This window comes from Eulemur rufifrons, chromosome 3, assembly GCF_041146395.1.
Source record: "Eulemur rufifrons isolate Redbay chromosome 3, OSU_ERuf_1, whole genome shotgun sequence".
Taxonomy (NCBI): Eukaryota; Metazoa; Chordata; class Mammalia; order Primates; family Lemuridae; genus Eulemur; species Eulemur rufifrons.
In genome coordinates, this window is record NC_090985.1 from 49,572,091 (window position 1) to 49,590,772 (window position 18,682).

At 32.8% G+C, this 18,682-nt stretch overlaps 1 protein-coding gene across 3 annotated transcripts in view; it reads left to right on the plus strand.

Moving 5' to 3' along the window:
- Positions 1-18,682, plus strand: part of CSMD3 (CUB and Sushi multiple domains 3) — a 1,111,380-nt gene that overhangs the window by 724,130 nt on the left and 368,568 nt on the right. For all 3 annotated transcript variants that reach the window (XM_069466068.1, XM_069466069.1, XM_069466070.1), the window contains 2 exons: positions 7,466-7,604; positions 15,402-15,589. In XM_069466068.1, the coding sequence (XP_069322169.1) occupies positions 7,466-7,604; positions 15,402-15,589 (327 nt within the window). The remainder of the gene's footprint in view (positions 1-7,465; positions 7,605-15,401; positions 15,590-18,682) is intronic.

Here is an 18,682-nt window from a genome sequence, read left to right on the forward strand (position 1 = left end):
GTATTTTCTCTTGAGTAGTACCTGGACTTTTCCTCCCAAATCCCATGCAAATACTGGGATTTGCAGTTTAAATTTAGAAATAGCTTATAGTTCAGTTCACCCGTGCCCACTCATTAGTTTCTTAATAATTATTTCTCCTCTGAATCTCAGAAGGCTCTGACGCCTATATACTATCTGCCTCTCTGTTCCTTTATACTTGGCTCTCTGCCTCCCATGCCCACTGCCCTGTAGCCAGCAATGTCCCCTTTAATCAAAAACAAACTCTCCAACAAAAATGGAAATGGAATATCGGCCTTCTGGATTACGTGATCATGTTCTTGAATATGATTAGGATATAATGCATTCACTGGGATGCTTTGTAGATAAAGAAGATTACATTTAGTGAAATACATTCGGAGAGTCAAATGAATGCTGTTGGTTCAAAGCTGATGATTTAATTAAGATGCTAAGTTAAGACTGACAATGAAAAGTTGCCGCTTTTTGTGGAGACTTAAAATAATTTCAAACATTGTTATCTTTGCAGCCTTCCTGACAAGGAAAACAATAAGAGCAAATGTGTAACTAAAAAGGTGTAGAGCCAAATTTTCCTGTGGCTTTAGCAATGGCAACTTAGATCCCTGGTTAAGAGGAAAAAGTATCAATATTCCTCTCCATAGAAAATTGAGGTCCAGACACCCCCTCCAGGGCTTACAAAGTGAGCTCTGATTCTTTTATCTCAGTCATAATCTCAGTCATACCACTTCCAATTTGTATAACCAGCAAAAGGAAAGTAAGGGAAATCTATATTTATTCATACCTATTTATTTATCTAATTATCTATCTACCTATCTATCTGTAACTGTTGGAATCATAGTTGTTTAGCACTTCATACATCTCCCTACAGGAAGGAGGATGCTGGTCTCCTTATCTTTAAGCTACATTGAGGGAACAGGCTCCAAGAGAATCCTTCATAGAGATGCTTATGTGAAAGACAAACTAGAATCCCCAGGTGGATTTTTGCTTATTCAGTGAACTTGCTGATCTGCCTTCTATGCCTATTGAATGAGAGAAAAGAAATTAGTGAAAAGCTGGCAGGGTGGCAAGAGGGATAAGTGTCTAACTCAAACCAATGTGGCTAGTGAATGGTATGAGTTTCCTATGCATCAAATGAATACTAAAGAGAAAGCCAGGCTGGGCCACCAGGTAAAGGAAATCCAGCAACAGACCACAGGGTGTTCTACCAGGGGTGGGAGGAGGGAAGTGACTGGAAAAGGTTGAGCTTCCCCTATATCAGTGAATTGTGCAGTGAGAAACCACCATCCTAACTCTTGGCCTTCACAAACAACTTGTTTGTTCTTATGGGAGAACAAACATTTTCAATACCTGACAAATGGAAGGCACCAGTGACCAGGTGTGGTTTGTGAGGGAAGCAGCAACCACCAGAAGAGGACTATGACAGCATGATCTACCTCGGGCTAACCCCAATTCATCATGCAGGAAAAAGAACCTAAGAGGAAGAGGAAGGGGACGAAATGGAAAAAGGGAGATGATACTTTCTCTACTCTAAATGCTGAAGTGAATGGAGGAGTGAATCAGCAAGTGCTGGTCCTCCTTTTGCAAGCTCCTTCCCACACTTCAAGTCTCTCTGGCCACTACTCACAGAGACAACTTGGGTGGGTGGATGGAGGGAATGAGATAAGAACTTTACATTGAGTGCACCAAGTTTTTTAATAGTGGAAGTGCTAAGAAAATTAGAAGATTTCTCCAACAAGTTCTTTAAGGAAAGAGAGATTTGGCAGTGTATGTTTGAAGGCACTAATTAGAAAAAAAAAAAAAAAAAGAAAAAGAAATTGTTCTTCTGTTTTTGCTCCACCAACTTTAGAATGTTCTATAAAATGCTTCCTCAAGCAAGAACTTCTTTGCCCTCAGCAGAGAACTCCCTGCTTAACAGGGCTTATGCTCCTTCCTACTCCCTAATGGGATATCTGAGAGAAATCTTTGAGTGAATAGGATGGGACTGAAGTCTCTGGAGAACTGTTTGAAGACAAGGCTGGACTTGTATGCCTGATGAACTTTCCCTTTGAGGATAAGAGGTTTTCTCTTGAATCTCAATTAGCCTCAGAGGAAAGGAAGCCCTTCTCAGACATTACATTCTCTTTAGAGAGAATTCTTTAGAGGGAGCAATTAGAGTAACAATCTGATGCATAGATCAGAATTGATTTGTGTTTCTCATGGAATGTGTGTTCACACATATATATGTATTTATATCTAAAAATAAATCCCTCTTTTAGTTACATATTTAGGTAGTATTAAATTCTAGGTATTCTGGAGAAATACCATAAGAGAAACTAATAGTTGTTCAGAGGATTTTGCTTCTAATCTTTATGAAACTGGGTATGGGGAAGACAAAGGAGGAAGGGAAATGAAAGGATGTACAGAACTGCAACTCTAATTCTGGTCCTTTAATTCCTGTGTTTCTAGCTTCCTCTTTTTATCCTAGATTCAGACCTGACTTGTTCCTCATAATTTTTTTGGAACTATCATCCAGTGTGTTGAGGTTAGAGAGAGCTTGTGGTTACTAACCACACCAAAAACCATCAACCAAGTTAGAAAAAAAAAAAAAAAGGAAAGAAATGAGACTGTCATTGTCTAATAGTACCTGAGGTGGCATCTAGATTTTATCAAGCACAACTCCACAGAAAGGCTATTTATCAGACCAAACGCTTGAAAGCTTACCTCTTTAATTCACTCATTGCCAATCCACTGTGATCAAAACTGAGCTCATGGTCCCCAACTCCCTTCTGAGAACCTAAATGCTATTTCTCAGATGAAAGAGCATCTCCTGCTGTGGAGTGTCAGAATTCTTTAGCATTTTTATTCAAGAGAATTTTATCTGAATACAATCTGAAGCACTTGTGATTCTTTCATACAGGTCTTAAGCAACACTCAGTATTTCGAATGTGTACTTTATTCTTAAAGTAACACAAAAATGAGCCAGTGCTCCAACTCAAATTATTTATTACAGACTTTCTTCAGGTTTTAGAAAAATAAAACTGGATAAATCAACTATGGTCTACCGAGAAATTGTGTATCACTGAGGGCAGATATAATGTCATGTGGATTTTTAAAAAAATTTAACAACTAGCACAGTATCACGGTAACAAAAACTAAATAAATGTTTGTTAAATTAATAAATAAATACTAGGTTACTACTTCAAAACACCTAAAATGGAATATTTAGAAGCTCAAATTAATATTAAAAGTCTTTGGAGTGAATGGTTCTATCCTTTTAATTTTCCATCTATCACGGCCTTCACAAAACCTTTGGTAAAGAGAGTAAGAAATGCTTAAATAAATGTCCCTCTTGAAAAATTAATTCAATAAATCTATCACGGAAGTAGTTACTAACTTTGAATTTACAATTTGGATTTTGGTCTCAGCTCTGTGACTACTTAAGTCTGTGTTTGTGATCAAGTCATATGTTTCATGATTTTTCTCTATCTGTAAAATTGGCAACAGAAGCCAGAATGTTTTTATACCATAAGATTCTTAAAAGAATCAAGTTAAGTAGTTAATGTAAAGCACTCTCTAAACTACAAAGTACCATTACTGTCTTAGCCAGTTATAGTATTTACAGAAATGGCTAGCATTCACCTGCTAGCTGAAAAGGAAATAATCTCCAAGAATATGCAGGAAGTCATATATTGAAAATAACAGATGCTTTGTCATCCTGGGTCTTGAAAGACTAGTAGGAAGAAAGCTATTCTGCTAATTGGTTCACCTCTTGGCGCCGTTTCATGATTATGGACAGTCCCTGACTTATGATGGTTCGACTGAAAATTTTTGATTTTATGATGGTGCAGTAAGTTCAGTATGCTCCTCAACTTATGATGGGACCACATCAGGATACATCCGTCATAAATTGAAAATATCATTCAGTCAAAACAATCAGAAGTAAAAATTTCATTATAAGTTGAGGAAGCATCTGTATGTCAAATAACATTTCAGCAACAGAGTTAAAAAAGCAAGTAAGACTTTATTTAAGACTATTGCAATGGAGAAGAGAGATTGAACTCAAGGCAGGAAGTAAGAAATACTAATCTGTATGAGGGAAAGTCAACTGGTTGTTTGTTGCTGCAATTTACAGTTAGTGGAGGAGCAAGAAGGAACTGGTTCATAGGGGCGTTTTGATGTTATGCAGTCATTACTGCTTTCAAAGACTTGCAAACTTTAGTGGACACGGAACTTGTTAAAATGCAGATTCCCAGAATGCAACTCTAGTACTTTTAAGGTGGGACTCAGAAATCTACATGGTTAACAAGACTCCCACCCCAATCCCTCCAGTGATTTTATTGCTTAGGAAAGTGGACCACACTGTTTTCTATATATTCCAAGTCTTCTTTGTTCAGCTAATGGTATTGTCTTTTAGAGAAATCTTTTCTAAAGTGTAGTACCTTTACACTTAGAGATACAGAATTGTATTTTAGGTGATAAATGTACAAGTGTCTCTTAAATTTCAATAGCTACCTATTTATTTTCAGGCATCTTGGAAGAAAATATAGCCAGTACATAAAATCTATGGTTTTATAGGTTATTTTTGCTTTGGCAAGTCAAGAGATATCATTTAAGTTAAAATAAAAGTGAATCTGTTTAAAGAAAATTATTAATTAAATAACATAGGCAATACATGCATATAGCAAAATTATAAGGTTTGGGCAACTGACTGGTTTTTCTATTTGTATTCTTACTCATAGTGCAGTTAGGATTCTCTTTACAAACAAAATCTTTATTATTAATAATATTAGGTTTTTGTTTCAAAACTCACTTCTTTCTTTCTATGCTCTATATACTTACTGCTTTCTACTTTGGTCCAAGTTCTATAGCTGTTTTTCTTTCATCTTGAATGTTTTCTCTACCCTTAGGCTCACATGTTTTCTTGCATTTTGTTCACTCCATGCTCTTCTTCTGTTGCTATACCACGGCTTCTCCATGCTTACGTTTTCCTGCCATGTGCCTGAGAATCACTTTGCTCATAAGGCTTTTTTTAACTGACCCGTATGATTATGTCTCATTCCTCTTAGGCTTCACACTTTCTGTGGAGTCTGTTCACATACTTTTGGAATAATGCTTTTGGAGAGTTCCTACCCTGTATGTGGGAGAAAGAAGCTACTTCAAAAAATATCCTAAGTTAAGTAGAAGAAGACCCACTTTTAACAGGGTTGCCATTCAGGAAAGCCCTTTCAGGAAACATACAGTAATAGCATCGTTATGTTACTCCTTCACTTTAAAGCCTCCTCCTAGCTCTGCCTCCCTCACATTTTGGACTGAAGGGCTAGCCAGTATGCTTCTCAGTACTTTACTTTTTAATCTTTTATGGCCCATTACTCAATTGTTAATTTTATGACTAATTACCTCTTTTAATGATAATTAGACTGAATGCACAAATACTTTCCTAGAACAATGGGAGTTGTTGATATACTTACTAAAGATTTCTGTCAGAAATCCTCCATATTTTCAGGAACTTCTCTCACTAAAATACTTAGCTCTGTCTTTTACAATATGGTAATTTAAGTGACAGTTATGCACATAATTTTATTTTTGAAATGCATAACAACCCTACAGGAAACCTAATTATGAGTCATCATAACTAGCAAGAGTAAATAATCCTCATGAAAATGGCCTCCTTTGAATGCTTTTTAGGAAACAAAATTAAATTCTACTAAGGAAGGAAATTTAGTTTTTTATGAAATTTCTACCTTTTACAAATAACAACTTTGGCAGCTTCACATAGAAAATATATTACCCAAATGGAAATTTTATAGTAATGCTTAACTCCTAGACCAATTTATACATATTTACTATTTTATTTGGATTCTGTCAAGTTATTTTAAAAAGAAAAAATAGTAAAAATAGTCTCTAGAGTAATAGGTTTTAGAAATTCTGTAAGGTAAAACAGAAAGAAAGAAATACGCAAGGAAAACTATAAGTACATAGGAAAGAGTTTAAATGGGAAAATATAAGGAAAACAATATGAAATGATCAGTCATTGGGAATAGCCTCTAATGTGTTGAAATGATCTAGCATACATTTAGTCTTTTTTTCCCCCTTTCCTAATAATTTCCATTATCTCAAATACTCTTCTCTCTATTTTTTTTTTCCTGTGTGTACTTCTTGAAAGTAGACTAGGCTAATGTAGCTGGCCTGTGGAGTAAAGGGGAGAAGCTCAGAGTGTAGCCCAAGGAATAGGCAACAGCGAGCTCATACAGGGTCTTAATGGTCAGCACAGAAAGAAGCCATTGAAGGGCGTAGTAAGATTTGTGGATTAAACAAAAATTCACTCTAGCTATACCATAGAGGATAGTGTGGATGAAGAGATCAGTTATGAGTTATTTCTATACTCTAGGGATGATATCATGGTAATTTAAACTAAGATGGCAGCCATAGAGCTGAGAAACAAGAATGAGTTTGAGGAGGCATTAGATGTAGGAGTAAATGATAAGGATAATGGAAATATGAAAATTGAATATTTCTAGTTTTCTGGTTTATGCAACTGAATGGATGATGGTTTCTCTTACCAGTACAGGAAATAATGGAAAAGGACCAGTTTTGAGGTCCTGTTTCACAAAAGTTGACTTGAAAGTGCTTTTGAAACTTTTAAGCCTTGTGAAATTTGGCAAGTTGCTCTTTCAGAAAATTGGTTTACTCCTCCCCAAAATGAGATAATCAGTACACTAAATGACCTAATCAGTACTTACTGGAACTACAATGCAATTATATCATTGTGGTTTCAAAGGTGTGTGAGTTTAGGTAAAAGCAGAGGATGAAATATTTGAAATGATAAGCAGAATATTTGAATTTCATGTTAAAAAGAAAAGAGATCAAAATACATGTCTAAGAAAGGGAATATGTATGTAGGAAATGGTATGATGAAATTATAATTTAAAGGATGTTATTCTGACAGCTGGATTGAAGCAAGAGATATGTTAGCATATGAAAAATAAGATGAAACACTGAATCAATGAAGGCTTACATTGTAGTAGCAATTCTGGGAAAAGGAAGCTCAAAGTTTTAGATGCTTTAAGACGAATTGGTAGAATTTGATAACATAAATCAGAAAATGAGAGAAAAGGAAACCAACACTAACAACTTATGTGTTTTTTTCAAGCTTTGAAGATGAAGAAGATGAGGGAGACACAAGAATATATTTAAGGGATGTTATTTAGAGATTTGAGGATGATCAGTTTATTAATTGACATGCTAAGTGTAGCTATTTCATATATTAAAAAGGAAATTACATTTTTAAGAAAATAACCATTTAACAGAAGTAATTGACTAGATGTACCATTTCTTTAAAAAATAGTACTAACTAGCATTTAATAAGTGTATGCAGACACTTATTTTAAAAAATATTGTTAGCACTAAGAACAATTTCTGCAATTTAATCTAAAAGTTTTGTTCTTACTAGTTCTCTGATTTCATTTTTCAGCTCCATGTGGAGGCCATTTTTCAGCTCCCAGTGGAGTGATTCTCTCACCAGGATGGCCAGGATACTATAAAGACTCTTTGAATTGTGAGTGGGTGATTGAAGCTGAACCTGGACACTCTATCAAAATTACATTTGAAAGGTCTCTGCAAATATTTTTCTTACCTTCTAAGGAAAAGATTATCTAAAAGATAGTTGAAATTCTCTGTTTCATTTACCAAATCAATGTATAATTTTATTGTGATCAGTCCATTGTTGTGCCTTGAATACTTCAGACTGTCCCTTTTTAACCTTTCAGCTTGTTTTCAACTTAATTTTCTATTTGTTTAATGCTATATCAGTACTAGTGAAATAAGCAAGACTGACCTTTTTGCTTTATATATATGCACACCACTGAAATATGAATATGCGACCTTTAACTTAATGAGTTTAGTTGTCCTATATTTTGAGTGACCTGTGAATTTTGCTGGGCTAGGTTTCAAGAGGCAAGGGTTCTGTAAACACGTCGAAATCAGTACTGGACTGCAGCTTAAGACATTTATGCACACTATCCATATACCTACTCTTACAAGTCCTTCTGAAAATGGCTGTGTCAAGCAGTGTATATTAATGATTAGGCACTGACCTTTTATTTCACCTTGGAAAGTTAGTGTTACTGAGAAAATAATCTATATCATGAAGAGTTATAATATTGGATATTTAAAAAGTTAAAAGAATGGTGCTGCTGGTCTATTATTAGATCACAATTCACAAATCAAAATAGAATTATCTATATAATTTCCCAATTATACTGTTATCTTATTGTCCAACCCCTTTCTTCAAAACCTCTTTAAGCGTTGCATCCACATGATAAACATATAAATACAACAGAATATATTGATTATGGCCTGATGATTGAATTTTACAAATTTAACATGGTCCTTCCATAACTCAAGGGGCTCTTCATTGAATTTTTCTATCCACAGTAATGTTAAAATTTGCATTAAAGACAACATATTCTATTTTGAACAAATGCAAAGTATTAAACATTTTATATGAAATTATCCCACTGTTAAAAAAAAAACAAAAAACTTTAGACAAATTAAATTCAGCAGAGTTTATTTGAGCAAAGAACAATTAATGAATCAGGCAGCACCCTGAACCAGTATAGGTTCAGAGAGATCCACCTGACAAAGTGCCCAAGCATGTTTATAGAAAGAAAAAGGAAGTAACATATAGAAACAGCTTGATTGGTTATAGCTTGGCATTTGCCTTATATGGACATGATCTGATCAGTTGACAGCTGTGACTGGCTGAAGCTTGGCAACTGTGATTTGCTGATACTCAGCTATTTATTACAAGGATATACTCTTAGGTTGCAGTTTGCTATGCAGAAATTCAAAGTACAGAGGCAGCTTTAAGCCACATTTAATTTAATTTAACACTAACTTACTATGACCTGTATAACCTTACTATGGCTGTATTAGTTTTCTAGGGCTGCTATGGCAAAGTACCACAGCCTACATGGCATAAACAACAGAAATTTATTCTTTCCCAGTTCTGGAGGCTAGAAGTGGAAGATCAAGGTGTCCACAAGGTTGTTTCTTCTGGCCTCTCTTCTTGGTTTGTAAATGACTGTCTTCACATGGTCTTCTCTCTGTGTGTTTTTGTATTCTAATATCCTCTTCTTGTAAGGACACCAGTTATATTGGATTACGGTTCACCCTCATATGATTTCATTTTACCTTAATCATCTCTTTAAAAGGCCCTTTGTCCAAATATTGTCACATTCTGGGGTACTGGGGGGTTAAGATTTCAACATATGAATTTTAGGGGGCACAGTTCAGCCCACTTAACAATCATCTACATGTTTTAAAAGAGTTTTTCTTTAGAATAATTGGTATGGGTTTTTGTTGTTATGTTAAAATCATACCCTCTATTCAGTGATTGACATGGCTTATGTTGCTACAGTAATTTGAGAAAACTTGGAAATCAATTATTCATTATCAAATCTTCATCAAATATTGTTGTTTCATAAATGTTGAACCCAAATTAACCAATCTTACTTTATTATTCAGAATTCTATTTGTTTTGGAATATGCAATATACCATGGTATTATTGATTATATCATTGAATTATTTTTAAAAATTATATTGATTTGGAACAATAGGACAAAAATTTAGTCTGTATTTTTAATTTGTTAAATTTACAGCATTACATTTGAGAAATAAACATATTTGTCAATCCATCATAATTAATCTTATATTTTAAATGAATACATATATGTCAAAGGTATGATTTTAGAATTTCCTGTTTTGGATTTAACATTGTTTTGTATTAATATTAGGAGTTATGATGCAAAGGTAATTGAAAATATGTTATTTTCACAATTTATTATATTTGTACAATTCAATCATCCAGATAGTTCTCACCACTCATTATCCTTCAATATCCAAATACAAAGACTTGAGCCCTATGCCACATTACAGAGGGAAGTCTAGTCTCTCTTAAATTTTCAAAGAATTTCTGGGGATGCTTTTGTTCACTTCTGGCTCTGAATCCTGCTCCCAAAACCAATCCCACTTGTGAGAGACTGAGGCTGGCGCCCTCTGTCAGCATTGCTCTACTCCTTATTAGTACCACTTTCCTTCATTCTCACAAAAATTATAATACAAGGGACAGCCATAGAGGAGTATTGTACAATTAATGATAATTTAAAACTGAATAAGCCTCGTGTCCTAAATTTTCCTGATAATCCCCTTCACAGTTATAATTGCATGTATCTCTTCAGTCCCCTCTCTTATCCCAAACCCTTCCTCATCTTTAATCTCTTCTGTATCTAGGATCTTCAACCCTCATTTCCCATTCCCCTTCACCCACCCCCTCCAGTATATAGTTGGGTCTCAAAATACCTGTTACTTTATTATGCAGAACAATTTAACTCTTTACTTCTCTGAGCTTCTTAGTGGGTGATGTTGGGAAGTGGGAATGGATCTTTCCTTTCTTAATTTTTTTTTTTCCTAAATCAAAGAACAGTGCTCTCCTTTGAAGAATTCACCCTTTCTCCACCTTCCAGCTAACTAAACCTACAGCCAACTTTTAAAAGAACATTATGTTTGTTTTTAAAATACTACATAAACTTAAAATAATAACACTAGAAAATTAGTTTAAGCTTTATGAAAACAAAGTACATTATTATGTTGAAAAGCATCTCCTGCTTTGCTAATGAGAGTCATTAATCATCATTAAATAAGTAGATAAACACCTGGTATCTTTCAGCCCAAAGTCAGCTGCTTAGAGTTGCCTGTTTGAGAAACAGTTTGATTGCAAAGCAACGCCTGCAATTCAGAGTATCCATGCTTTGACGTTTGATTTTGGACTTTTGTTTGAAGGCACTGTTTTCTCTGTCCAGAATTCTTAACATGAACCTTCTATCCCTCCCAACAGTCCAATATGAGACTCTTTGCTGCTTGCCTATCTTTTTTAAATACCCTTAGAATTCTCCAAAGCAAATTCATGTGTACTGTACAGATGATTCCAAACTTAATTTTGTAATGAAATCTCTCCAGCCATTTTATAAAATGTAAGACTAGTTAAATAGAAAAAAACTTCATTTCTATAAATATATTTACGTAGCACATTTTACTCTGCCACTTTCTTAATCTCTTATCTGTTTATTAAGGCACAATTTTTTTTAAATTACCCTGGAAGTAAGAAAGTCTAATTGAAAAGTGATTTTCAATGCTTGATTTTGTTTACAGTAACGGTAATCAGTCTTGGAGGTAAACCAGAACAGGCCCGGGGAGAGGAATGATTCCCAGAGTCCATAGAATTTGGCTTCTTTCCATGAACATCATCTAGCAGGACTTGTCAATTGTGCCTCATTTCTTAATCCCAAATTTAACCACTCAAGTAAATTACACATCTCATACCTTCTTCACCTTCTTGATACCAAGCATTTAAAAAATTATTCCTTATTAATTAGCCTAAACACTGGAAGAATCAGAAATTAGAATTGTTTAAGAATTTATCAATGGTATTTTCAGTATTTTAAAATAAACAGAGCACAGCCATATCAACATATTTCTTTTGACTCATACTTTAAATAACTAAAATAAACCAAGTCCCAAATCCTTTTAAATATTCTAAACTAAAATGTTCCTTTTGGGTCTTGAGCCCTCTATTTGCCCTTCCCTTACCCACACACAAAAGTCCATAAGATTATTGAGTTAGATCTATTTGAAGGGAATAATTACTTAAATATCTTCTCTCACTTATTCTTTTCTAAAGACCATTCATGAGTATGAGATTTTGTTTGAGGAGTGTCTATACTCCATGTACTTTGTTAGAAAATTGGTTCTTTTAAGAGAATTCTTGTCTTACCCAGAGATCACGTGGTTAGGAGTAACTCAGTAGCAAAAGGACAAGTTACTTCATCAAGGCAAAAAATAAGAGAGTTTTATCCATTAGGTTAGTGGTATGAAGTAGTCACTTTGAAATCAGACGTAAGTGTGTCTACCACTTCCTTGTTTAGTGATCTTATGATGTCTTAGCTTTTCATTTTTCTCTAAAGATTGTTTTGAGAAACAGGATATTGAAGTATCTAACACATACTAGGTTCTTAAGAGAAACAAATTCCCTTCTGACTTCCAGCAAAGCTCTTATAAGAACACTGGTTGCCAACTCTTTAATAATTCCTCTCATTATGAAAATATTTTTTTAGAAGTTGGTTCCAAGTAATGAGTCAATGAAATCTTAAGAAATATGATTTCCTGTCAAATACAAAATAAAATAGCAATAACATCAACAAACTTGTTTTTTAACCATTAGCTGCTTCTTAAAATATACAGACATTTAACAATTTTTATTTTCAGATCTGTAAGGAAATTTTTGTCTTTGTTTCTTGGTTTCTAAGTTTTCTCAGTATCTGGCAGCCCCTAACTCTAAGTAAGAAGAACACATTTTATTACCATACAAAGTATGTCTTTCTATTCTTTTTCTGTCCTCAACTCCGTTACTACATGCTACCACTATCAGTCTTCCAGGGAAGATTTTTTTAAGTTAATGAGGACTATTTCATTTTGCTTAGAATGGGTTTGGATTACATCAAGAATGTTTTTTAAAGACAACAAAAATTGAATAAGATTAGGTCCAATTCCACTTTTAATATCATCTAGTGGTTCCATAATATTTGTTCCTCATAAACAATAAATTTAATGTCATAAACTAACACTAGATTGAGGCAATTTGTAAGAAATTTATACAACTATCTTAAAACACAAAATGAAAGAGATTCATTTTATTGTGTAACCCTATCCCATTTCATTTGTTATTATAATGTATTTTTATAGTTCCTTAGGGCAAATCTGTGATGATTTTCTTTTTAAAGATTCACTGCTACTGAACAGTGTTCTTTATATCACCAGTTAATGTTGTTATTCTATTAAGAATTAAATCTCTTTATGTTTCAATTCCAAGTAATCCCTGATACTTCTGTTCATTTTAATTTGGCTGTTGTCAGCTGACTAGCTATTAAAGTGAAACTCCAATTTCAATATTCACAATAGACTGACTACAAAGCAACCAAATAATGGATTCACAATGCCTAATTTCCTGATCACTTATTTAAAGGACTTAGTGTGCTCCTATATCTTTCCTCTTCTACACTATATTATTGAAAGCATTTTTTAGACAGAAACAACGTATTCCAAGTCACAAAATTAGAAGATAAACTTTTAAAATTCATATATTTTACTAAGTTTATTGCTAACAAAATGTAGCAATGGTATGAATTAAAGAATATTTCAATTGTACTTCTTATATAGTATTAAATTATATATTTAATTTTGACTACTCATATACCATGTTCATAATCATATCAGAGATTGATATGATATAATGAAATAGAGTTTCTAACTTTTCTTTTATCCATTCAATTAGTTCTAGGCATTTGTTTGAGTCTGAGTTTTATTTGCTTTGTTTTTATTGTTTTGAGAAATAATATAGTTTAATTTTGTATCATATACTGGAAAAGATTGGTAGATATCAAAGAATCACTGTCATAAAAGTGATTCTCTGAAAATTGGTGGACATTTCAAATTGAAAATTATTTTTTTAAATTGAACTAGAGATAACTAGAGAAATAAACTACTGAAAATGTATTGGGAAATGCATTTTAAATGGGTGAAAATACATGGTTAATACTGAAGCATCCAATTATATTGAACATTTCTTTGTAAAGTTGGAAACTACCCCAGAGAAAAGAAAGATATTTTTGTTTTTAAAATATGTTCATTCTTTCATTTATACAATGAATATTTATTTTTGAGTGTCTACTGCATGCAAAGTATTGACAAAAACAGACACTGCCGGACCTCATGGAGCTTATAAACTCTTAAGAAAGGCAATTGTCAAAAAGCAACCACTACTGTGATTAGTGTTACAAAAGACACACTAGGCTAGCGCAGTGGCTCACGCCTGTAATCCTAGCACTCTGGGAGGCCAAGGAAGGTGGATTGCTCAAGGTCAGGAGTTTGAGATCAGCATGAGCAAGAGCGAGACCCCCATCTCTACTAAAAATAGAAAGAAATTATCTGGAGAGCTAAAAATACATATAGAAAAAAAAATTAGCCTGGCATGGTGGCACATGCCTGTAGTCCCAGCTACTTGGGGAGGCTCAGGCAGAAGGATTGCTTAAGCCCAGGAGTTTAAGGTTGCTGTGAGCTAGGCTGATGCCACAGCACTCTAACCCGGGCAACAGAGGGGGACCCTGTCTCAAAAAACAAACAAAAAAAGACACAGTAAATTGTGGCAATAGAATAGAGGAACTGACCTACACTATGAGATCTTCCTGTTGTTGTATTTAAGCTGAAACTGAAAGATGAGTAGGAAAACCTTGGTGAAAGTAAGGGAAAAAAATTCCTGGGCTGAAGGATTATCATGGGCAAGGGAATAAAATTCTTAGTATTCCATGAGTCCATGTAAAGGTTTTTCCAAAGCTAAGATCTCTGATCTAGATTCAGAATGTGGTATAAAATTGAAGTGCAAGAAAAGAATACAAAATGTTATTTATTAATATATATGTTCCACATGTTAAAAGTAGCTCTGTGTTGATTGTAGTTTATAAAATAATTGTATGATTAAAAAAATTGAAAAACAAGAACAACCACCAAAAATCTAATGATAAAATCAGCCAGCATAGCGTAGTGGTTAGGGGCAGAGTAACTTGATTTTCAGGCCTACTTCTATCATTTAAGAAAATACTATAATGTACTGAAGGCCTCAGTTTCCTTACTTACAAACTAAGTATAATATGATCTATGCTATAGGTAAAGTATTTGGCAAAGATTCAGGCATTTAGTAAACATCAAATACATCATCATTAGTTATTGTCTACTTGTAATTAGAACTTTTGTTTTCAAATACAAACTACACAAAATTTTAAATGGACAAATAGATTTCTCAAAAATGTATAAATATTATATTATGTATCAATAAACATACTTGAATAAAAAATTATAAAAGTAGATGTCAGATTTGAAATGTATATTCTGTTAAGATGAAAATCTGATTATCAGATTGAAAATAAATATAAATCACATAGTTTTCCATAGAAATGAGAAAAGCAACAAAAAGTGACTCGAAAATATGCTTAGTTCATGAACGGACCTTTTAGTTACTGAGGATAATCTATACCATTTGAAAGAAATCTCATGAACAACAGATATACATTTATACCTGTAATGATAAATTTCCATAGAAATAAGAGCTTGTACCTTTGGTATTCACAAGTGATGAAGTCTTAAATGATATCTTAGATATTAGGTAAGCTAAAGAATATTATAATATAAAAATAGTAAAAATTTTAAATAGTAATTTATAAATAACCATCTAAAACATTATTTTCCTATATAGTGTAATTCTAATGAATATATTTTCACATGTGTCTCTTAATTTTAGATTTCAGACTGAATTGAATTATGATGTTCTGGAAGTTCATGATGGGCCAAATCTTCTGTCACCCTTGCTTGGATCTTACAATGGCACACAAGTGCCCCAATTTCTATTTAGTAGCAGTAATTTTATATACCTTCTATTTACAACAGACAACAGCCGTTCCAATAATGGTTTCAAGATTCATTATGAAAGTAAGTAATGACAGAATTTTTTTTACTATCCTGTTCTGTTTGCCCTACATTTGGTACTATCACTGCATTATTAAGAGAAGTAGTAGCTTTATTTATTTATTATAAATCAAAGCTTTCCTTGATCTATAAGAATGCAAATGGTTTACAAGGTGTGTGTAATAGTAAATTCTGCAATATATTTTTCAACAATATCTATCTAATATCATTATGAGAGAAAATACCAGGGAAATATCAGAAGCATCAAGTATTTTTTTTAAAATGAGTTCATGTAATAATCATATTTCTGTAGTTCTAAAAGGCAAACAATAGACAATACATGTCAGTCTAAAATACATATGAACAATGACATATTCTTTTAGCATTTACTTCACAAATTCAATTATTCTTTTATATTTTACTCACACTAATTGCACACAACTTTCATTTAAAATATTTGATTTTAGTATTTTGTATAAAAGATTGAAATTATATTAATTTGAAAAGTAAAATATATACACATATATTCAAATATAATTAACATAACTAGTCAGAAACTGTTAAAACAATCTATAATTCAGAATGTTGGAATTCATTTATAATAATGCCTGTTAAAATCTTATAGTTTTTTTTAAAGTTTAAAATATTTATTTAAAAATATTTTGATGCTGATATTTACATAGAAACAAGTCTCTTTATAAACATTTTGCATATTTATACACGTGTAGTTTATTGCATATGATGTTTGTATGTGAAAAATATACAAATTCACATATGCACATATTTTCATCATGAAATATATTGCCATATATATATACCTTTGCATGAAATATAGTTTTGATAAATGGATCTAATGGCACCCTGAAGAGGGTTACTACAAGATATCTTTGTTTCAAGTGCAGATGTTATTTCTTTTTATATTCAAGTCTCTTATGACCCCTTCTCCCTCAAGAAAAAATTTCTGCATTTGAAATTTATAGCTTTATATTAGCTGTTGGGCATCTCTCTTCAGTTGATAGGGTCAATGGACTCGTGGGTTTTTTAAATCATGATCAATATATACTTATTGCTTTTCCTTTTTTAATCTTCTTATCTACAATATCATTCAACCATATTAACTTCCCATTATTTCGAACTTTATCGCATGGAAATATATTTCCTAAGCATTATTGTAAAATGAAACGAGAGAATCCACACATACTTCAGAATTCAAATGAAAGAAAGTTTATTTTACTCCCCAGATTAGGTAGAGGGAAGGGCTCAGCACAAAGAAAGAAAGATAGGAGAAGTACCACCGTGTAGGTCCCAAGCCCAAAGGGTCTGAACTTTTATGGGGGTAAAGAGAAAAAAAGTTTATTGTGGCAGAGTGATAGAAGAAAAACAGCTGTGAAGCTGCTGCATCTGTTCCCCCTCCCTCGCTCTTTTCCCTCTTCTCTGTAAGGCTGCCTTATCCGGGTACTTGAAATCTGGTCTGGTGAGCTGAAGCTGGGAAGCTTCTCACCCTTGCTGTCTGCTTGGGAACACTTCAAGGCCGTTAAACAAACTATCAAATAAAACAATTTTGGTTAATCTTAAAGACAACAAGTTGAGCACCAGTTGGTTAATTTAACAAAGGGGCAGTTGCATTGTGATTAAAAGGGGCAATTACTGTGCTGTGAGTTTTTTCCTTTCTCTTTTTGTTAGATAGTTTATTTATTTCTCTTAAATAGTTTATTAGTAAGACTGCCTTTAAAGGGGGGTTGTAAAAACTGTATCAGTAAGATAAGATTATTTATAGTTTTCAAAATATATAAACAATAATAGCAACAACACAGAGCAGACTTTAGGAACATAATCATTTTTTGTTTCAGTATAGTTTTTTCCCCAGGTAAAATCACTTCTAGTTATTATGGTTTATTGCTTGAAATACAAATATAATTAAGTCTCCCTGAATATCTAAATATTACATGAAACTTTAAAGTTATAGATACAGAACAAACGTATAGACAAATATATCCATCTCCAAATGCATATTTTCATATGCATGTATAGATATAGTGCTTATTTCTAATTATGGAAAATGGTAGACATCAAAAATGATATACAATTTAAATAAGTTGCTGTATCTATAATCAATATATATTTGGGGGGAGAGCTAAGACAAACCAAAATGTAAAATATTCAAATATTTTATTATATAAATAAGTAGAAAATTTATTTTAAGATTTTCGTCTTAAAAAATACTGTAAAACAATAAAAGAAATGAGAAAATGTTAATGCTATTTGATATAATGCAAACATGAACTTCTGAAAATTATGTATGTTGCCAAAACTTAAGAATCTTCTAAAACTACTTAACTTCCAATTACATTGTAATTTTTAAATAATGACTGTTTGATAATAAATTATACTGATATCTGTCCATCATGATATTTCTCATTTTCTCATTTTTGCAATATTTCCATTGCCTTGATTATATGTTGAGTGATTTGATGGTTAATCAATTATGAAATATTTTTTAGACTTATTTTGTGATTCCTAGACCTACACAGCTCAGTGAGAGACATAAAAAAAGTGCATCATCTTGTTTCAATCATCAGTTGGAAAGCCAAGAAGGATAAATGAAATTTTTTAAAATTTTATGTTATTTTTATAATTTTGGAGTTGCAAGTGGAGTTTTATTACATGAATATAGTGCATGGTTGTGAATGAAGTCTGGGCTTATAGTGTAGCCATCACCCAAATAATGTACATTGTATCCATTAAGTAATTTTTCACCTTTCACTTCCCTCCCAAACTCCCACCCTCTCATCTTTGCATGTCTCCAATGTCTATTATTCCACTCTGTGTCCAAACAAATGAAATTATTAAACTGGTACTATTTACTGACCTTTACTCTAGAAATCTGAAACCATCAAAATCATTTTTGAATAATTAAGTTTACCAAAATTTTACCATCATTTATATTGTAAAGACCTCTTTAACCCCTATTCACCTGATTTTAAAAGATTTTACTACAACATTAGAGTTTTAAGTAAAGAATAGTTATATGTGAGCCAGAGCATTAGAGGAAGATAAAGACTTGAAGGCAAGGGGATCTAAACTTTTCTGTTAAAGATTGAGAAGATTGGATACATT